Source organism: Ranitomeya variabilis, chromosome 5 (assembly GCF_051348905.1).
Source record: "Ranitomeya variabilis isolate aRanVar5 chromosome 5, aRanVar5.hap1, whole genome shotgun sequence".
NCBI classification, from domain to species: domain Eukaryota; kingdom Metazoa; phylum Chordata; class Amphibia; order Anura; family Dendrobatidae; genus Ranitomeya; species Ranitomeya variabilis.
Window position 1 is genome coordinate 71,671,140 of NC_135236.1, and position 18,576 is coordinate 71,689,715.

General features: G+C 43.2%; 1 protein-coding gene across 12 annotated transcripts in view; it reads right to left on the minus strand.

Moving 5' to 3' along the window:
• ANK1 (ankyrin 1) overlaps nt 1–14,574 on the minus strand; it is a 346,825-nt gene extending 332,251 nt beyond the window's left edge. For 11 of the 12 annotated variants that reach the window (XM_077262204.1, XM_077262207.1, XM_077262202.1 and 8 more), the window contains exons 1-2: nt 14,224–14,367; nt 13,343–13,673 (exon numbers count right to left, since the gene is read on the minus strand). In XM_077262204.1, coding sequence (XP_077118319.1) covers nt 13,343–13,468 — 126 coding nt within the window. In that variant the 5' untranslated portion in view covers nt 13,469–13,673; nt 14,224–14,367. The other variant, XM_077262199.1, reaches the window with a different exon arrangement.
• Between the last annotated feature and the right edge of the window lie 4,002 nt (nt 14,575–18,576).

Genomic DNA, 18,576 nt, shown 5'->3' on the forward strand with positions numbered 1-18,576 from the left:
TGTCACAGCTCGCTTCCTCCTCTTCCTGTACAATGACTAATAACACCTCTATATACAGTACATAACACAGGATCCACCATTTACAATAGGTGATGTCACAGCTCACTTCCTCCTCTTGTGCAATGACTGACTTTATAAAGTGATCACACTGCAAAAAGTGAAAGTCCAATAGTGGGACTAAGTAAAAAAGTGAAAACATTTTTTTAAAAAATGTCCAATTATATATTTTTTTAAATCACAAAATAATAAAAAAATAAAAATGTATATTGTACTTATAAATAAGTATTTTTGTGAAAAAAAAAGTGCACATGCAGCGCCCCAGAGTCCTGGTCGTTGCAGTAATGTCATTCTTCTACCAGTGGGAGTGATATTACGTCTGATGGCAATAAAGGAGATCTTTCTACCAGGTATCACAAACCATACACCACACTTCACACTCCAGACCACCAGGGGGAGCCTTGCTCCTATCTATTAGGGCACTCCTCGCAGAAGGGTAAAACTGGTGGGCTGGATAGAAAGTGAGAGAGAAGCTGACTTGGCTTTGCCCAGGCAACACCTGTCAGGCAGACAGGGGGAAAGGAGGAACATCGGAGCTGCAGACAGAGGGTCCCTGACAGGGGTGGGATTCTGTCAGAGGCCTAGCTAGACAGAAAGACACGGAGCTGCGCCTGCCCCACGTGCGGCAGCATCCTAAGAAAGGACACGAAGAGAACTGTGTTGTAGAGAGTGAGAAACGAAGTCACAGCACAAGGAGATAACACCAGAAGGAGTTCTGCCCTGTAATAGGCTGCCTCCTTCTGAGGCGCGTAGCCGGTGGCCGGAACACCGAGGGAGCGACCGTCTCTAAGCCTTGCTCCAGAGACCGGCAGGACAGTCAATTCCATGTTGGCTGCCTGACCTTAATACCTAAGAAGACACGGTGGCAACTTGTGGGGATCGGGGCATCTCTAGGGTCCCTATAAACAAGCCTCAGGCCATCAGTCATACGGGTTTGTCCGATCCACACCATCTGGGGGACAGAGATGAAGAAATAACATCTAGAACATCCACGAAAGTTGTGAGGACCTTTTCGAGAAGCTCAGCAGGGAGGTACTATAACACACAGGCGCTAGAGGAAGGCTACTGATTTCCACCTGGATAAGGGGACTCTGGATTTGCCTTCAGACCGGCTGGACTCTGCCTACCCTGTGGTCTGTACCCTGGACTGTGGATGCTGAAGTCTTCAGTAAAGGTAAAGAGACTGCAACCTTGTGTCCTCGTTATTCACTGCGCCTTACATCATCCACCATCACTGTCTACACCATCTGGGAAGCCCTGGGGATACACTTCACCTGTGGGAAGGCATACCAACTAGCTGCCATAACACCACCCCAGCGGACCCCTCACAGCAGCGTCGGTCACCCTGACCGAATACCACAGGTGGCGTCACGAACTTCCCCTTTAAAGACCTTTCCCAAAACCATATATATAAACTCTTTTACTGGACACCCCCTGAGGGCCACGGACCGGGTCAGCCACTGTGACATCCCCGAACCAGAGGACCCGATACCGATTACCCCATTGCCCTAACCTGGGGGCGATCCACACATATTTGATATCAACGCATCCGTAACGACCGGCCTATAAAACTGTCTCACTAGTTAACCCCTTCAGTCAATACCGTAAAAAATATATAAAAATGAGGCAAAAAAATGTTGCTTTTTCACATATTTCCAAACAAACATTGGAATAAAATGTGATCAAAAAAACGAATGTAAATAAAAATGGTTCAGTTGAAAAAATCATCTTGTCCTACAAAAGCATGTTGCCATACAGCTCGATCAGTGAAAAAATGTAAACAAGTTATAGCTCTCAGAATGAAGCCGTGCAAAACTAATTATTTTTACTATTAGTTTTTATTGTGTAAAAGCAAGATATCATAAAAAAGTGATATTTCTGTAATTGTATTGACCCAAAGAATATAGCTGCCTTCCTGAATTGCTGGTTTTGTTTATTCTGCCTCCCAAAAACTGGAATACAAAGCGATCAAAAAATGTCAAAGATGTACTCACATGACACAGTTGGAAAAATTATAACTCTAAAAATATGATGATAACTAATTTTTGCAATAAAAAGTGTTTTTTAGTGTGTGACAGCAGCGATACATAAAAAACTATATCAATCTGGCATCGCTGTAATTGCACCGACCCAAAGAATAAAGTCACCCAATCACTTATACCGCACAAGGAACAGTGTAAAAAATAAATAAAACCAATTCTTCACCTGCTGTTGGTTTGCTCATTCTGCCTCCCACGAATCACAATAAGGCTCGGCACACATTTATCCTGCGCACTGCGCTGAGCTCTTACACCGGGGTTTTCGTGCAATTCTCTGAAATACATGGTTCAGAAGGAAACCATGGCAGAAGATTCTCTACAATGAGGCAGATGGAGGCATTGTGGACACCATCTGTCCTATGACCCGGCGGTGTCCGTCTTTTTAAGCATGCATAAGAGTGCCATCGGCCACAATTTTGTGCACTTTTGAAATGAAGGAAACTGCTGAACAGAGGTCAGATGGAGACCAGAGTAACTCTGCTGCCTCATTATAGCGAATGGATTCCTCGGGGGTTTCATCTGAGTCACGTAATTCAGAGATTTAGAGGGAAACCCCAAAGTAAGTGCTCAGCATAGAGCACAGGATAAATGTGACCCTAAATGCTGTGTAAAAGCTTCAACTGAATCCACAAAAAAGGCAAGTCTCCACTCAGGTGGGTCATCTGTTAATGGAAATATAGGGGGCTTCCACGTTACTGGTAGTACAAAGGCTCTGGTAAAGCACTATGGTTCCTCGCCCCCCAAAAGAAATCCAGCAAATTCTGTACTCCCAAATCCAAATACCAGAAGCACAAGCTGGGCACTACCACGTAATGGACACTACAACATACTGGGCACTACAATGGCAGCTTGCAACTTACTCAGTAACATCCACTGCTTCTTGTTCCTGGAAAACACCCAGGAAGTCAATATTGTCACTACACCTGTAGATAAATTCCCAAAGGGGAATCATTTCCAAAATTGGGTCACTTGAGGGGGGATTCTGCTCTTCTAGCACTTAGGGCCCCTCTTTATATGGAGTCGGCAAACTATTCTAAAAAAATGTGGGCTCCAGGAGGCAATTAGCACTCCGTCCCTCCCGAGTCTAAGCAGTACTGTACAGCCACATATGGGGTATTTCTACATTCAGCAGAAATTGTTGGACACATTTTGATGCCATTTTTACGCATTTCCCAGTGTGAAAATGTAATCTCTGGGACTAACCCAAAATTTTTGTGGTAAAAATGTAATTGTTATTTCTCACTGCCCAATGGTATAAAATTCTGTGACACACCTCTGGTATCAATATGATCACTGCACCCCTAGATGAATTCATTGAGAGGTGGGGTCACTTATGGAGGGTTCTGCTGTTCTGGCACCTCAGGGGCTCTCCCAGTGGGTCATAGCACCCTCAATCCATAACACTAAAATCAGCTCCTTCCTTTCTGAGCTTTGCACTCTGCCAGAAAAGTAGTTCACGACTACATGTAGGGTATTGGCGCACGCAGGAGAAATTGCACAACAAACTCTGAGGTTCATTTTTTCCTACTAGCCCTTATGAAAATTAAAAATTTGGGGCTAAAACAACATTTTAGCAGCAAAAATGTAATTATTCTTTCTTCACCGCCCAATGGTATAAAATTCTGTGAGGCACATGTGGTGTCAATATGCTCACTGCACCGGTATATGAATGTATTGGGGAATAATGTCACTTAGTGGGGGTTTCTGGCACCTCAGGGGCTCTGACAATGTGACATGGCACCCTCAAACCATTCTAGCAAATCTGAGCTCCAATATGGCGCTTCTTTCCTTCTGAGCTTTGCACGGTGCAGTAGTATTCCCCAACATATGGGGTATACGCGTTCTCAGGTGAAATTGCACAACAAATTGTATGGTGCAATTTCTCCTGTTACCCTTGTGAAAATAAAAAAAATTGGCTCTAAAATAAGGAATCTAGTTTCCAAAATGGGGTGACTTGTGGTTGGTTTCCACTGTTTAGGCACATTAGGGGCAACATTGCGTGTACTAATCATTTTAGACAATTTTGCGTTCAAAAAGTAAAACGGCACTCCTTCCCTTCCAAGCCGTGACATACGCCCAAACAGTAGTTTTCCCCCATATATGGTGTATCGGCATACTCAGGATGAATTGCACATCAAATTTTGGGGTCCAATTTATCCTGTTACCCTAGTGAAAATAAAAAAATGGGGCTAAAAGAACATTTTTGCGGGAAAAAATAGATTTTTTTATTTTCACGACTAAACGTTATAAATTTCTGTGAAGCACCTAAGAGTTCAAGGTGATCACCACACATCTAGATAAGTTCCTTGAGGAGTCTAGTTTCCAAAATGTGGTTACTTGTGGGGGTTTCCACTGCTTAAGTACATCAGGGGCTCTCCAAACGCAACATGGCACTCTCGATTCCAGCCAATTTTGCTTTCAAAAAGTCAACCGGCGCTCCTTCCCTTCCGAGCCCTACCATGCGCCCAAACAGTAGTTCTCCCCACAAATGGGGTATCGGTGTGCTCAAGAGAAATATTACAACAAATTTGGGGGTCCATTTTCTTTTGCTACAGTTTCGACAATAAAAAAAAATTGGATTTCCTTCCACATTCCATTAATTCTTGTGAAACACCTGAAGGGTTAATAAACTTCTTGAATGTGGTTTCGAGCACCTTGAGGGGTGCAGTTTTTAGAATGGTGTCACTTTGGGGTATTTTCTGTCATATAGACCCCTCAAAGTTATTTTATATGTGAGGTGGTCCCTAAAAAATGGTTTTGTAAATTTTGTTGGAAAAATTAGAAATCGCTGGTCAACTTTTAACCCTTCTAACTTCCTAAGGAAAAAAAATGTATGTGCTGATGCAAATTAGACATGAGGGACATGTTATTTATTAACTATTTAGTGTGGCATATCTCTATGGTTTAAGGGCATAAACATTAAAAGTTTGAAAATTGATACATTTTCTACATTTTCGCCAGATTTTCTATTTTTTTTTTCTGCAAATAAATGCAAGTCATATCGAAAAATTTTTTACACTATCCTGAATTACAACATGTCATGAGAAAATAATCTCAGAATCAGTGGGATACGTTGAAGCGTTCCAGAGTTATTAACACATAAAATGAATTGTAAAATTCTAAAGTCTTAAAGTCTTCTCACACTGCGGGCTACATCCACGTCTGTTCCAGATGTGGCCATCCTATTATAACTGATGATATCCGCAGACACGTCCCACTGACCGTCATCCTCTTCTGCATGCTACGGCAATATGACTGTGATATATAGATTATATCCAGTGCTATGACGCATATACAGCTATCTCCTAGCTGACGCTGCACTCTGCGATGAGGGTCCCCCAGTGATAGGTATATTATACACTAAAGACAGGCACAGCAGATCATGCACCATATTGATTCTTGAGAAGACAAAAAGCTGCATCTTTTTTACATTTGTGGTAGATTTTCTATACTAATCCTTTCATAAAGGGTTGTCTTGTTTTGGAGACAGGTTTTTTTATTTAAATGGATGTATTTGGGTCAAAAAAGGATTTTTGCAATTGGGTTTCATTAAAAATTTTGCACAGTTTGCCTGCTATAGCCTCCGTGCTGTACTGTCTGCAGAATGAGTTCATGTAATTCTTTTATCTGTTCTTTTCTGAGCTCCTCTCCCTTGATTTATCAGCACAAATCACATCAATGTTGAGGATGTAGGGAAACAAGGAGCCTGTAAAAGCAAAATGGTGCAACATTTTGAATGAAATACAATATATTTTATGGCTCCCCCCTAGTGGTAGCTGGAGTCAGCCAAAATGTCACTTATTAATTCCTATGTATATGCAATGAATTTGTTGATCTGTATCAGAAACGTGAAGCATTGACTGCTATGCTTGTTGCAGAGCTGTGTGTGTCTATATATGCATATGTAGCAGAGCTGTGTGTCTATATGTGTATATGTCGCAGAGCTGTGTGCATACAGTACAGACCAAAAGTTTGGACACACCTTCTCGTTTAAAGATTTTCTGTATTTTCATGACTATGAAAATTGTATATTCACACTGAAGGAATCAAAACTATGAATTAACACATGTGGAGTTATATGCTTAACAAAAAAGTGTGAAACAACTGAAATTATGTCTTACATTCTAGGTTCTTCAAAGTAGCCACCTTTTGCTTTGATGACTGCTTTGCACACTCTTGGCATTCTCTTGATGAGCTTCAAGAGGTAGTCACCGGGTATGGTTTTCACTTCACAGGTGTGCCCTGTCAGGTTTAATAAGTGGGATTTCTTGCCTTATAAATGGGGTTGGGACCATCAGTTGTGTTGTGCAAAAGTCTGGTGGATACACAGCTGATAGTCCTACTGAATAGACTGTTAGAATTTGTATTATGGCAAGAAAAAAGTAGCTAAGTAAAGAAAAACGAGTGGCTATCATTACTTTAAGAAATGAAGGTCAGTCAGTCCGAAAAATTGGGAAAACTTTGAAAGTGTCCCCAAGTGCAGTGGCAAAAACCATCAAGCGCTACAAAGAAACTGGCTCACATGAGGACCGCCCCAGGAAAGGAAGACCAAGAGTCACCTCTGCTTCTGAGGATAAGTTCATCAATCACCAGCCTCAGAAATCGCAGGTCAACAGCAGCTCAGATTAGAGACCAGGTCAATGCCACACAGAGTTCTAGCAGCAGACACATCTCTACAACAACTGTTAAGAGGAGACTTTGTGCAGCAGGCCTTCATGGTAAAATAGCTGCTAGGAAACCACTGCTAAGGACAGGCAACAAGCAGAAGAGACTTGTTTGGGCTAAAGAACACAAGGAATGGACATTAGACCAGTGGAAATCTGTGCTTTGGTCTGATGAGTCCAAATTTCAGATCTTTGGTTCCAACCACCGTGTCTTTGTGTGAGGCAGAAAAGGTGAACGGATGGACCATACATGCCTGGTTCCCACCATGAAGCATGGAGGAGGAGGTGTGATGGTGTGGGGGTGCTTTGCTGGTTACACTGTTGGGGATTTATTCAAAATTGAAGTCAAAGAGTGTGCAAAGCAGTCATCAAAGCAAAAGGTGGCTACTTTGAAGAACCTAGAATATAAGACATATTTTCAGTTGTTTCACACTTTTTTGTTAAGTATATAATACCACATACCAACACATATATAATACCACATAACACCACGTTCATAGTTTTGATGCCTTCAGTGTGAATTTACAATTTTCAGTTATGAAAATAAAGAAAAATCATTAAATGAGAAGGTGTGTCCAAACTTTTGGTCTGTACTGTATGTATATATGCATCTGTAGTAGAGCTATGTGTCTATATATGCATATATGTGTGTGTCCATATGTCCTGGTAGCAGAGCTGTGTGTGTCTATATGTGAATATGTAACAAAACTGTGTGTCTATATATGCATATTTTGCAGAGCTGTGTGTGTCTATATGCGCTTGTAGCAGACCTGTGTGTCTATATATGGATCTGGAGCAGAGCTGTGTGTGTCTATGTATGACTATGTAGCAGTGCTTTGTGTCTTTATGCGTATATGCAGTAGAGCTGTGTGTGTCTGTATATGAATCTGTAGCAGAGCTGTTTGTGTATGTATGCATATGTAGCAGAGCTGTGTGCCTATATGTATATATGTAGCAGTGCTATGAATGTATGTATATGTGCTTATGTCGCAGAGCTGTGTGTGTCCATATATGCATATGTAGCAGAGCTGTGTGTGTTTATATGCATATGCAGCAGAGCTGTGTGTGTCTATATGCATATGCAGCAGAGCTGTGTGTGTCTATATATGCATATGCAGCAGAGCTGTGTGTGTCTATATGCATATGCAGCAGAGCTGTGTGAGTCTATATATGCATATGTAACAAAACTGTGTGTCTATATATGCATATTTTGCAGAGTTGTGTGTGTCTATATGTCCTTGTAGCAGAGCTGTGTGTCTATATATGCATCTGTAGCAGAGCTGTGTGTGTCCATATATGCATATGTAGCAGTGTTTTGTGTCTTTATGTGTATGTAGAAGAGCTGTGTGTGTCTGTATATGAATCTATAGTAGAGCTGTTTGTGTCTATGTATGCATATGTAGCAGAGCTGCGTGTCTATGTGCATGTAGCAGAGCTGCGTGTCTATGTGCTTGTAGCAGAGCTGCGTGTCTATATGTGTATATGTAGCAGTGCTATGACTGTATGTATATGTGCTTATGTAGCAGAGCTGTGTGTGTCTATATGTGCATATGTAGCAAAGCTGTGTGTGTATGTACATGTACCTATGTAGCAGAGCCATTACTGTGCAAATGCCACAAAGTATCTCTCCTACAATACGCAAAACAACACAGAGACAAGGCTGAAAACTTCTGGAACAAGGTAATTTGTAGTGATGAGACCAAAATTGAACTTTTTGGCCACAACTATAAATGTTGTTTGGAGAGAGGTCAACAAGGCCTATGATAAAAGGAACACCACTCCTACTGTAAAGCACGGAGGTGAATCACTGATGTTTTGGGATGTGTGAGCCACAAAGGCACAGAAAACTTGGTCAAAGTTGAAGGAAAGATAAATGCAGCACGTTATCAGCAAATACTGGAGGCAAATTTGCAATCATCAGCCCGGAAGCTGCGCATGGGACCTACTTGGACGTTCCAACATGATAACGATCCATGACAACACAAGGCTAAGTCGACCTGTCATTGGCTACAGCAGAACAAAGTGAAGGTCCTGGAGTGGCCATCTCAGTCTCCTGACCTCAATATCATTGAGCCACTCTGGGGAGATCTCAAGCGCACAGTTCATGCTAGACAGCCCAGGAATTTACAGGCACTGGAGGCTTTTTGCCAAGAAGAGTGGGCAGCTTTACCATCTGAGAAAATAAAGAACCTCATCCACAAATACCACAAAAGACTTCAAGCTGTCATTGATGTTAGAGGGGGCAATACACGGTATTAAGAAAAGGGGTGTGTAAACTTTTGATCAGGGTCATTTAGATGTTTTGGGTTGTCATTATGATTTAAAAAGAGAAATCACTGTAGTTTGACAATAAATGGCTTCACCCAACCACTAACCACGAAAGGCGAAGAAAGCAAAAATTCTGCCGGGGTATGTAAACTTTTGAGCACAACTGTATTTATGACTTATCCATTCAATAGATCTATGCTTCCCTATAAAACAGGCATATTACTGTATAAAGACCCTCCAGATAATGTCAGGGTTTTCGTCTGCTCGATAGGGAAGATCAAAGTCCCAAATATGTTTCCTGCCGTCAGCGTAATTTATACATGAGGGATCAGTGGGTAAAGGGATTTCTCCTTTCCTTGTCATGTGCGTCAGTGCGTCAGACCCTAAAATGCTGTGTCTAATGCTCTTATGTGATGTCGGGGTGTAATGAAGTCCTGATGTTATAGAAAGGAGCAAAAGGATAAACATGAAAGCGCTTCTGACGCGCCGTCTCATCGGATTCCCGGGGTATTCATTTATATTCCATGGTGAGGGGCGGGAAAGACTACAAGATTATTAGATGGAGCAAGACTGGATCTGACCATGATAATGAGGTGTCCAGTAGGACATCCATATCCGTGCGGATTACGCAAACCCAACCAACCCCGACGTGGCAATGAAAGGAAAAACTGATGCGAGACCGGTACCCATTGCAACGGGATCTTTCAAATTCATGCATCTGTTCCTGCAACTGACCCCTTACAAAATGGTAAATGTTATGTTTTTCAATCCAGGTAATCAGTAGAAACTAGTGAAAAAGTCTTTAACATCAGTTGTCTTCAGTTAAAGGGAATCTGTCAGTAGGTTTTTGTTATGTAATATGAGAGCACCATAAAATAGGGACAGAGACCCTGATTCCAGGGATGTGTCACTTACTAGGCTGTGTTTTGCTGTTTCAATAAAATGAGTGCTTTATCAGCAGGAGATTATCACTACAGGACTATCTTTTTTGTCCCTCCTGGTCCAACCACACCCCCAGTCAATACACAGTGTACACAGAAAGCAGCCAATCAGTGGAGTGGGAGAGGTTATACACAGCTCAGCATTTGAGCTGTGCTAGATCTGCAGCAGAGAAAACTGTGATTTGATCACACCTGCTGCACCCAATAAACTAAGTAAAACGTCACTGGAATCGGAGTCCCTGCCTCTACATTACGCTGTTGTCAGATTACATAGCAAATACCTGCTGACGGATTCCCTTTAAGGCACAAAAACGGATATGAATAACCCGGACATATGAAAACCTGGTCTAAGAGATAGAAAGACATTTATTTAACTTTATATATGTATAAATATCCGACGTGACGCACATGTGACGTCGCACCAGACCAGCTAATCAAAACTAGAGCCGCGGATGCTGGGTGGAAGTAGGGGGTTCTAACTCCTCCAGACTGTTGCCCACAGAATAATGACTTTTGCTACTGGACCGGGTCATGCGAATCGATTCGTACCAATTCTATTCCTAACCATAGAAAACGTTCTTCTCTGTATTTCCACATCTCTCCATCTTTCCTGAGCGGTGCTCCGGCACGGCATCTCATGTGATCACTGTTCTAGAACAACATTTCCTCTGTTTCTCCTCCCGGCTCCCCTGGTTGTTCTAGTGGTACACACTGAGAGCAGGTATCGTTGTAGCTGGTATCACAACCAAGCGGAACCCCCTGAAAGCAACGTTCTACAGTATGTGGTCTATACCGCACATGCGCCCTGTGCTGTACGACTTCATTCAGCACTGTATTTCTGTACCGAAATACAGTAAGAACAAAAATCCCAAAATAATGGTGGTACTGGAACTTGGACAAAATGGACCCCATTGGCGATAATGGGGTCCATTCCGATTCCGTCATGGTGGAAGCCATTTTACCAGACAAATGTTTTTTGGGGAAATAGCGATGAACTCTTCTATATACATAAAATAAATAAAACTACATATGCACTGGCAACGGAAGAAGGAGATTAGTGCTAGAAAGTCAGTGGATTTCAGTACAAATGCTTGACCTGAAAAAGAAGAACTACTGGCGGACATACATGACACTAACCGGGTAAAAACATTAACATGGTGTATGAGTATACAACAGCTGCAGGCTTATACAGTAAAGGTAACTGTGTTGAGTAGACCTCAGGCGGCGTTGTGTTGATTTTTAGCGTTTGTTCCTACTGGAGTGTATGACCTCTCTGGTTTTGTTTTTGTCATTGTTCCCTTTCTGTAATCCGCCATATTGTGATGATGTCGACAACCGTTGCTCTACGTCCCAAGTAAAACAGCTCATTCTTCCACTGATGATTCTGCTGAAAGCTGAAATCCGCAACACTTTGTGGGTTATTACAGATACATTCATTTTGGCTGAATCAAACTATTTGCATTTATTTTACATGAGGGTTTATTCTTTTTATAGGAATACCCTTTAATCAGAACTTGCCTTAATTTACCATAAAACGCGTATATATTGTTCTCTATAAAAAAAAACAAATGTGTCTGCAGGGAGATGTTATTAATACAATTCAGTATGTATACCATCCATGGCATCCATGACCAACGTACACGTTGACGTCAAGCTGTAGGTGACGTATTTGCAGCATAAGGTAGCGGATGCATTTGTGTAATGACAAGGCTCCATCTAGTGCGCTTACACCACCGTGCCACCATCCTGCTATATCACTGCATGGAATCCATAGCACCCTCTGCCCCTGCCTCCAGGGACCTACTACGGTAACATCCTCAGGATATGGTCAATGATTTACCTCTCCCCCTAACAGAAAACTTCTGTATTGTAGGAATGGAAGTAAAGGATCCCCTATAGGGGGGGAATGATTGATCTACATATTGGGATTACATACACGATCCAATAAAGGTAGACATGATACAAACACAGCCTCTCCGCAGTATAACAGCATAAATTATACATTTGTTGCAGCACATGTTTGTTACATTGGATGATCGATTGCTTCATGGCACTTACATCGACATTTCTCATCGATACAAGAACAAGTCAATCCTCCAATGAGTGTTTTTGATAGGACGAGATCGCCCCCTTAAAGGGACGATCGAGTGTGGGGATCACTTGAAGAAAGACTCAAATCTATAAAGTTCAACCTATTATTCAATAGTGTTGATCCAGAAAAAGCTCCAAAAAATTATATCATATAAGAGGGAAAATTAGCATTTTTTTCTGAAAATTTGATATTGACCCATCAAGGGAGGTTCGACCCTTGACACCTCCACTGATCAGCTGACTAAAGGAGCCACAACCCTTAAGTCAGCTAATAAGTAGGAGTGCCATGAGTTGGACCCCCTCCGATGTCCTCTTGATGGCCTGTCTAAATATCAAAGCCCTGGGAACCAACTCCATAACCTCCGGATCATGAACCCATCTCAGATAGCAGGTGCCTCAGTCATTCATTGAGGTCCATATAGATGAGAGCACCCATAACAAGCCAGGAGAGACAACGCTTTTCACAATGCCCACTGTTTTCGTTTGACATCTGAGGTCCTCCAGGGCCAAAACACTCATTAAACCCCCACCGTCTGCTAGCACAAAAATCCCTAGAAGGCCATTAAAGATGTTGCCTACCACAGGCAATGCCATCACATGTAATCACGTACATATCAGCAGCTCTTATCTCACATATGCAACAGCAATTATTTCTACGAGGTTTCCAAACCGTGCTCATCATGGTGAACAAGCAATGGAGGCAGCAACCAAGTAGGAGTTATTTCAGGTGAATTAATTGTAGACATTCAGGTCAGCAGGGAAGGCCGCCAGGATATTAGGAGGAGCACATCTCTCTTGTGATACTACATCACGTATCATTAATAAGACCTCACCGACGGCGCTAGACCCTGTCATGCACAACACAAGCGAGAGGCAACGAGAGGCCAGGGCTGCTCTGCCATCCTTTCACCTCCCCTTGTCCTGGCAGGTGGGCTCACACAGTTTTGATTCAAATGTGCGCCACGAACCTCAATAATAAAATTTGGCAGTAATGCAATAAAAACAGGAGGATCCTGCTGCATCTTTTGTGTTTTTACGCTTTTGCACTGCAATCCCAACAGATCTGCATTTCTGTAAATGTTTCTTTTGCCACGCTACCACCGATATTACAACCATTACAAGTTATTGGCAAGGATCCTCAATGTTTGATGGGACAAGTATGATTTATGGTGGATGTCATGAAGCACAGGAAGCACAATACTCTCAGCAGAGTTGATGTAGTCATCATCCCCAACTTACTGCGTACTCAGCACCCTGCTCTCTCCTTACTATAGTTTCTTACCTTTTTCTTTCGATCACGGGATCGACTTCTTCTCTTCCGGTCGGATTCCTCTTTTTCTTTCTGCTCCGCCAAAGCTTGCGCTTCAACATCCTTGATCTTTTTGAGTTGCTTGGCGGCTTGTGCCATCCTGGTCGAAAACTTAAAGAACCACGGTAAGTAATGGGGACCTGAAACACCCCCACTACCCCCCAAAAGTAGGGGGTCGAATTATTGCCGTTTACACCTCGTAGATATTCCTTTGGCGTGAAGACCAATATGCTGGGGTTCAATGGGATTTCCTTTCTGTCTAGTCACACTCTAGGAGAGAGAATCTTTTATGACTGGTCCATATCTGTGAAGAAGAAAAAACACTCGTTACATAAATCTACGGCATGCGTCTGGCGGACACAGACCCGTTACGGGGTTTTTGGTATCGCTCGTCATGTAGATGGAAGACCTAAAGTTGGGTTTTACAATGTCGGACATCACCCCAAGTCTACACCTGCCCTGAACATTTTGGCCTTTCGCGTACACCGCAAACACTGCGTCCTGCAGACGTCTCTTTCCCGGTGGGACGCAAACATCTTTCTCCCCATCACACGAGCGTCTCCCATTCACTGCAGTGCTTAAGACTGTCTTGTTCCATTATCATCCCATTTTATGTTTCCCTTCCTCAGACACCCGCTACCTCGTACCCCTGCCGTCTGGGCGCATTTGCCCTGTCGTTATTCTCTTCTCCACCTGTCTATGCCACATGCATCCTTCTATCTTTCTGCCTGTGTACATATCACCATCCATCTCCAGTCCTCCTCCAGCAACGATGCTTGTTCCTCCGACATATTATACCTCAGCTATCCGCCTATATCTCCCATCATCCTGGCCAGGCTATCCTGTTTTCTCACCTTTCAGTTCCTCATCCTCATGGCCATTGCCTGCAGATATTCCAGCAGATAGCCCTCTCCTCTGCTGGATGCAGGTCCTACACCATACCTCTGTCCTCTTTCATCTCTCTCCCTCCTTCTATCCCACAAGGTGCAATCCCCCAGCACATACCTCTTCTGCTTCCTCCCCTCTATCTGTCTTTGCTGTGCATCCTGCAGCCTGCGTGCTGTCCCCTCACACTGCAGTGTTGCTGATGCAGGCGAAACACATTGCTTCCTCCTGCATGCTGGTCACCTTCCTGCACTCTCTCCCTCCCGTCTCTCTCCCCCTCTTCCCCTCAGAGCAGAAGGATGGTGGATGCTCAGGCTGCATCTATCCTTTCCTCAGAGTGTGTGCCTGTTTTTGTTTGTGTTCGCTTGTGTGTGCATTTAGTCAGCGTCTGCTGCAGACAGTGTGTGTGGAGGGGGATGAAGGGTCCTCACCAGGATTTCTTCGTATGTATATACGTTCCTACAGAAAAATATGGATCTTAGGATGTCTACATTCAGATCATAGTTACGTAATTACTCACTAGTAGATCATTCAGATGTCTACATTCAGATCATCGTTACGTAAATTAGTGGGTTGACAAAAAAAAGACCTCAACTCGGATTTGATCCGAAGCGATAATTCAGAATATATCAGATTATGTTGAGGGATTTCAATAAGATCCGGCCAATAATCCCACCAGCAGATGTGTCTGGCAGCTCCTTGTCCCCCCTGCTCTATTGTAATGGCACATTGAAGCCTAATATGTGTGGCAAGAAGGGATAACTCTCCGCACGACCAGTATTCCATGGCGAGTATCCCCTATTCGGACCATGATGGCAATTTTTAATGGGCTGTTACCCTTACATCATCCATGCCCCTCACCACTGGTGAGCACAGACAGAAGATGACCCCTGTGAAGATAGACATGGACCCTCTTACCTCTTGGGTCCCTGTGCACCTGCACAGGTTGCACCAATGATATGTTCGCCCCTGCCCCCCACCTCCATAGACACAGTATATTGTCTACAAATCTTTCCAAAATGTGTGTTTTGCCCCAAAATCTTTAGATCTATGACCACCTTTAGAGTAAATTTCTTTCTGTCTCAAAGGGATCCCCGGGTCAACGTTCTAGCCTCGGATCCTTCATAGCAGTGCCACCTAGGCCCAGGTATGGTGGGATCCCAAAGGCTATTCTAAGCCTAAAAAGACAGCAGGATTATAAATATTGGACCCGGGAACTACAGGGTTTTCCCCTGGGATCCAGGTATGACTGATGGTCTTGTCGGAGACCCCTCTCTCTCATCCTCAGTTTTTCATTGCCTTGCACCCTCATGTGACACATAAATATGTGCTGCATCTGCAATATGTTCTGCAGAAAAGCACGAGCAAACAGGGAAGAGAGTTGTGCAGAGAAGGTAGGGAGAGGGTACAGAGATAACAGAAAGAAGGGATAATGCCAGGGATGATACAGAGATAAAGGGAACAGGGCTGATCAAGACTCAGGGATGGAGGATAAGGCAGTCACTTGAAGATCAATGATTGCACTTCCTGGAAAATGGAGAGAGAAAACAGAGAAGAGAGGACAGAGAGTTGAAAGGACAGATATAGATGAAAGAGGAGAAAAGAGAATGCAGAGAACAGAGTGAGTAGAGAGGGAGAGGAGAAAATAAAGAGATGGAAGAGGAGAGAAAGAATGGAGAAGAGAAAAGAGAGTGCTGAGGACAGAGAGAGGGATAAGAGAGGACATAAAGGGGGAAGGAGAGGGAGGACAAAAGAGAAAGCAGAGGATAGAGCGAGGGAGAGGAGAGGAGAGAATATAGAGGGGAAGGAGAGAGAAAGAATGGAGAAGAGAAAAGAGAGTGCTGAGGACAGAGAGAGGGATAAGAGAGGACATAAAGGGGGAAGGAGAGGGAGGACAAAAGAGAAAGCAGAGGATAGAGCGAGGGAGAGGAGAGGAGACAATATAGAGGGGAAGGAGAGAGAAAGAATGGAGAAGAGAAAAGAGTGTTGAGGACAGAGAGAATGGAGAGGATGAAACGGTAGAGATCGAGGGCAAGGAATATAGAAGGCAAAGGAGAGAGAAAACAAGTGAACAGTAAGAAAACAGAGAGCTGGGATAGGAGAGAACATAAAGGGGAAAGAAGAGAGAGGAGAAAAGAGAGGGCAGTGGAACAGAGAACATAGAAAGGACAGAAGAGATAACAGAGGAAAGGGTACTAAAGACAGAGAGAGAGGAGATGTGAGATCAGAGACAGATGGGACAAACAAGTGGACAGGAAAGAGTGCAGGGGAAAAAAGTGTTGAGATCAAGAGCAGAGAACAGGGAAGGGCAAGAAGAGAGAAAAAAGAGAGCAGAGAACATAGAAGGGAAAGGAAAAAGAAAAGAACAGTGGAAAAAAGAGTGTTGAGAACAGAGAATGAAAGTAGAGAACATAAAGGGGAAAGAAGAGAGGGGAAAACAGAGGGCAGAGGAAAAAGTGTAGAGATTGAGAGCAGAGGACAAAGAAAGGAAAGAAGAGAGAACAGAGAGAAAATGGTACTAAAGACAGAGAGAGACAGATGGGACAAACGAGTAGAGAGGAAAGAGAGTAGAGAGGTCAGAACAGAAACAGATGGAGCACAACAGAGAAAAAAGAGGGGAGAGAATTGTGACAATGGGGAGATTAGACTATGGAAAAACTATAGAAAAGGGATTGTACAGAGTAAAGGAGGAGAGAAGCGAGTAGACAGTGCTAGGAAAATATAAGTATAGATGAGAGAGAACATAGAGAAGAGAGAAAAAAGAGAACGGCACAGAGAGAGGCAGAGAGGGAACAACAAAATAAGGAGGGAAGGAATAATACACACAGAAGAGGTGAGAATGGAAAAAAGGAGATGGGTGAGACTACAGAGAGGTGCAGAGATCAGAGATAGAAGAGACAATTCAAAGGACAGAGAGAAGGGATTGTACAGAGGAGCGAAAAGTAGTGACAACACATAAGAGATATGGCTAATCTATTTTTCACAAAGAATTCAAAGTGCAGAGAGGAAAGAGAGCAGAGAGGAGGGAGAAAGAGTACAAAAAAGAGAACAGGGGAGCGGGATTCAGAAGAGAAAGAAGAGAGAGGAGAGGGAGAATAGAATAGGGGAATACTAAGTGCAGAGGAGAGGAGAGAATAGAGAAAGGCAAGAGGATAGAGATAGATTACTAAATTGTAGAGAGGGGAGTGAACAGGGAATGTTCAGAGAGTGGAAAACATAGTAAGAACAAAGAGCAACACACACTTGTAATCTGCTTTCCTCACTAGAGACTCAAAGTACAGTCCACAGAGAGTAATAGAGAGGGAAGAAAACCAGGGGAGAGAAGTAATAGTACAGAGAATAGAGAGAGTAGGGGGGACAGAGAATAACAAAAGGGAGAGCGGAGAAGAGAAGGGAGACAGTTGTACAGTATGGGGAAGGGAGAGGACAGAGAGAAGGGAGAGATACAGAGAAACTATGAAAAGCAGACCAGCCATAAAAAGGGGATTGAAAGAAATGGAGGCGATAGTGGAAGAGCGCACATTCACAAAGGAAACACATATTAGGATTATGGAGTACTGGAGGGAAAAGAACAGACAGCACAAGGAGGTTTTACACTCCTCAATATGAAATTACAACACTAAGAAGGAAAAGTCATGGAGTTCTGGAAATCACAGTATTGATAGACATGTTACTGCCCTGCAAATGATGGCAAAATGGAAACAACATGAGGAGCACATGCAGAAATCCCTGCACTTACAGCCTCGGCAGCTATCAATTTGGTTATTATTCGTTGTCTGAGGAATATTCTGCCGCACTGAATGCACTTGGGCAAATCATCAAGATCCACTGCTGGCAGCTCCCTTTGCAATTGCTGACCAATGACTTTCCAGATGTCCTCGATACTAATGCTGCAGGTCATTTCTCCAAAGTGTCCCAGAAGAACTTTTACCATCACAACAGCACCAGGCCACATGTGGCTGGTGTTATTGTGAGCAGCCTGCAAGGATTAACGTAGTACAATGGTCAGTAGCTTCTCCAGACTTGTCTCCTATGAAGCACATCTGGGACATCATTGGTAGCAAATTACACAGGAGCTGCCAGCAGCAGATCTTGATGATTCACCTAAGTGGTTTCAGTGCCGCAGAACATGTCTCAACAATTAATAACGTCAATGATAACAGCCATGTTGCTCATACTTCATACTGAATAAAATCGAGATGTTTTGAAAATTTTGTTTCCATTTTTCAGCATCTACCTTGTGCCAGTCATTACACTGGCTACCCATCCACTCCAGAATCCAGTACAAAACTACTACCCTCATCCACAAAGCACTCCATGGC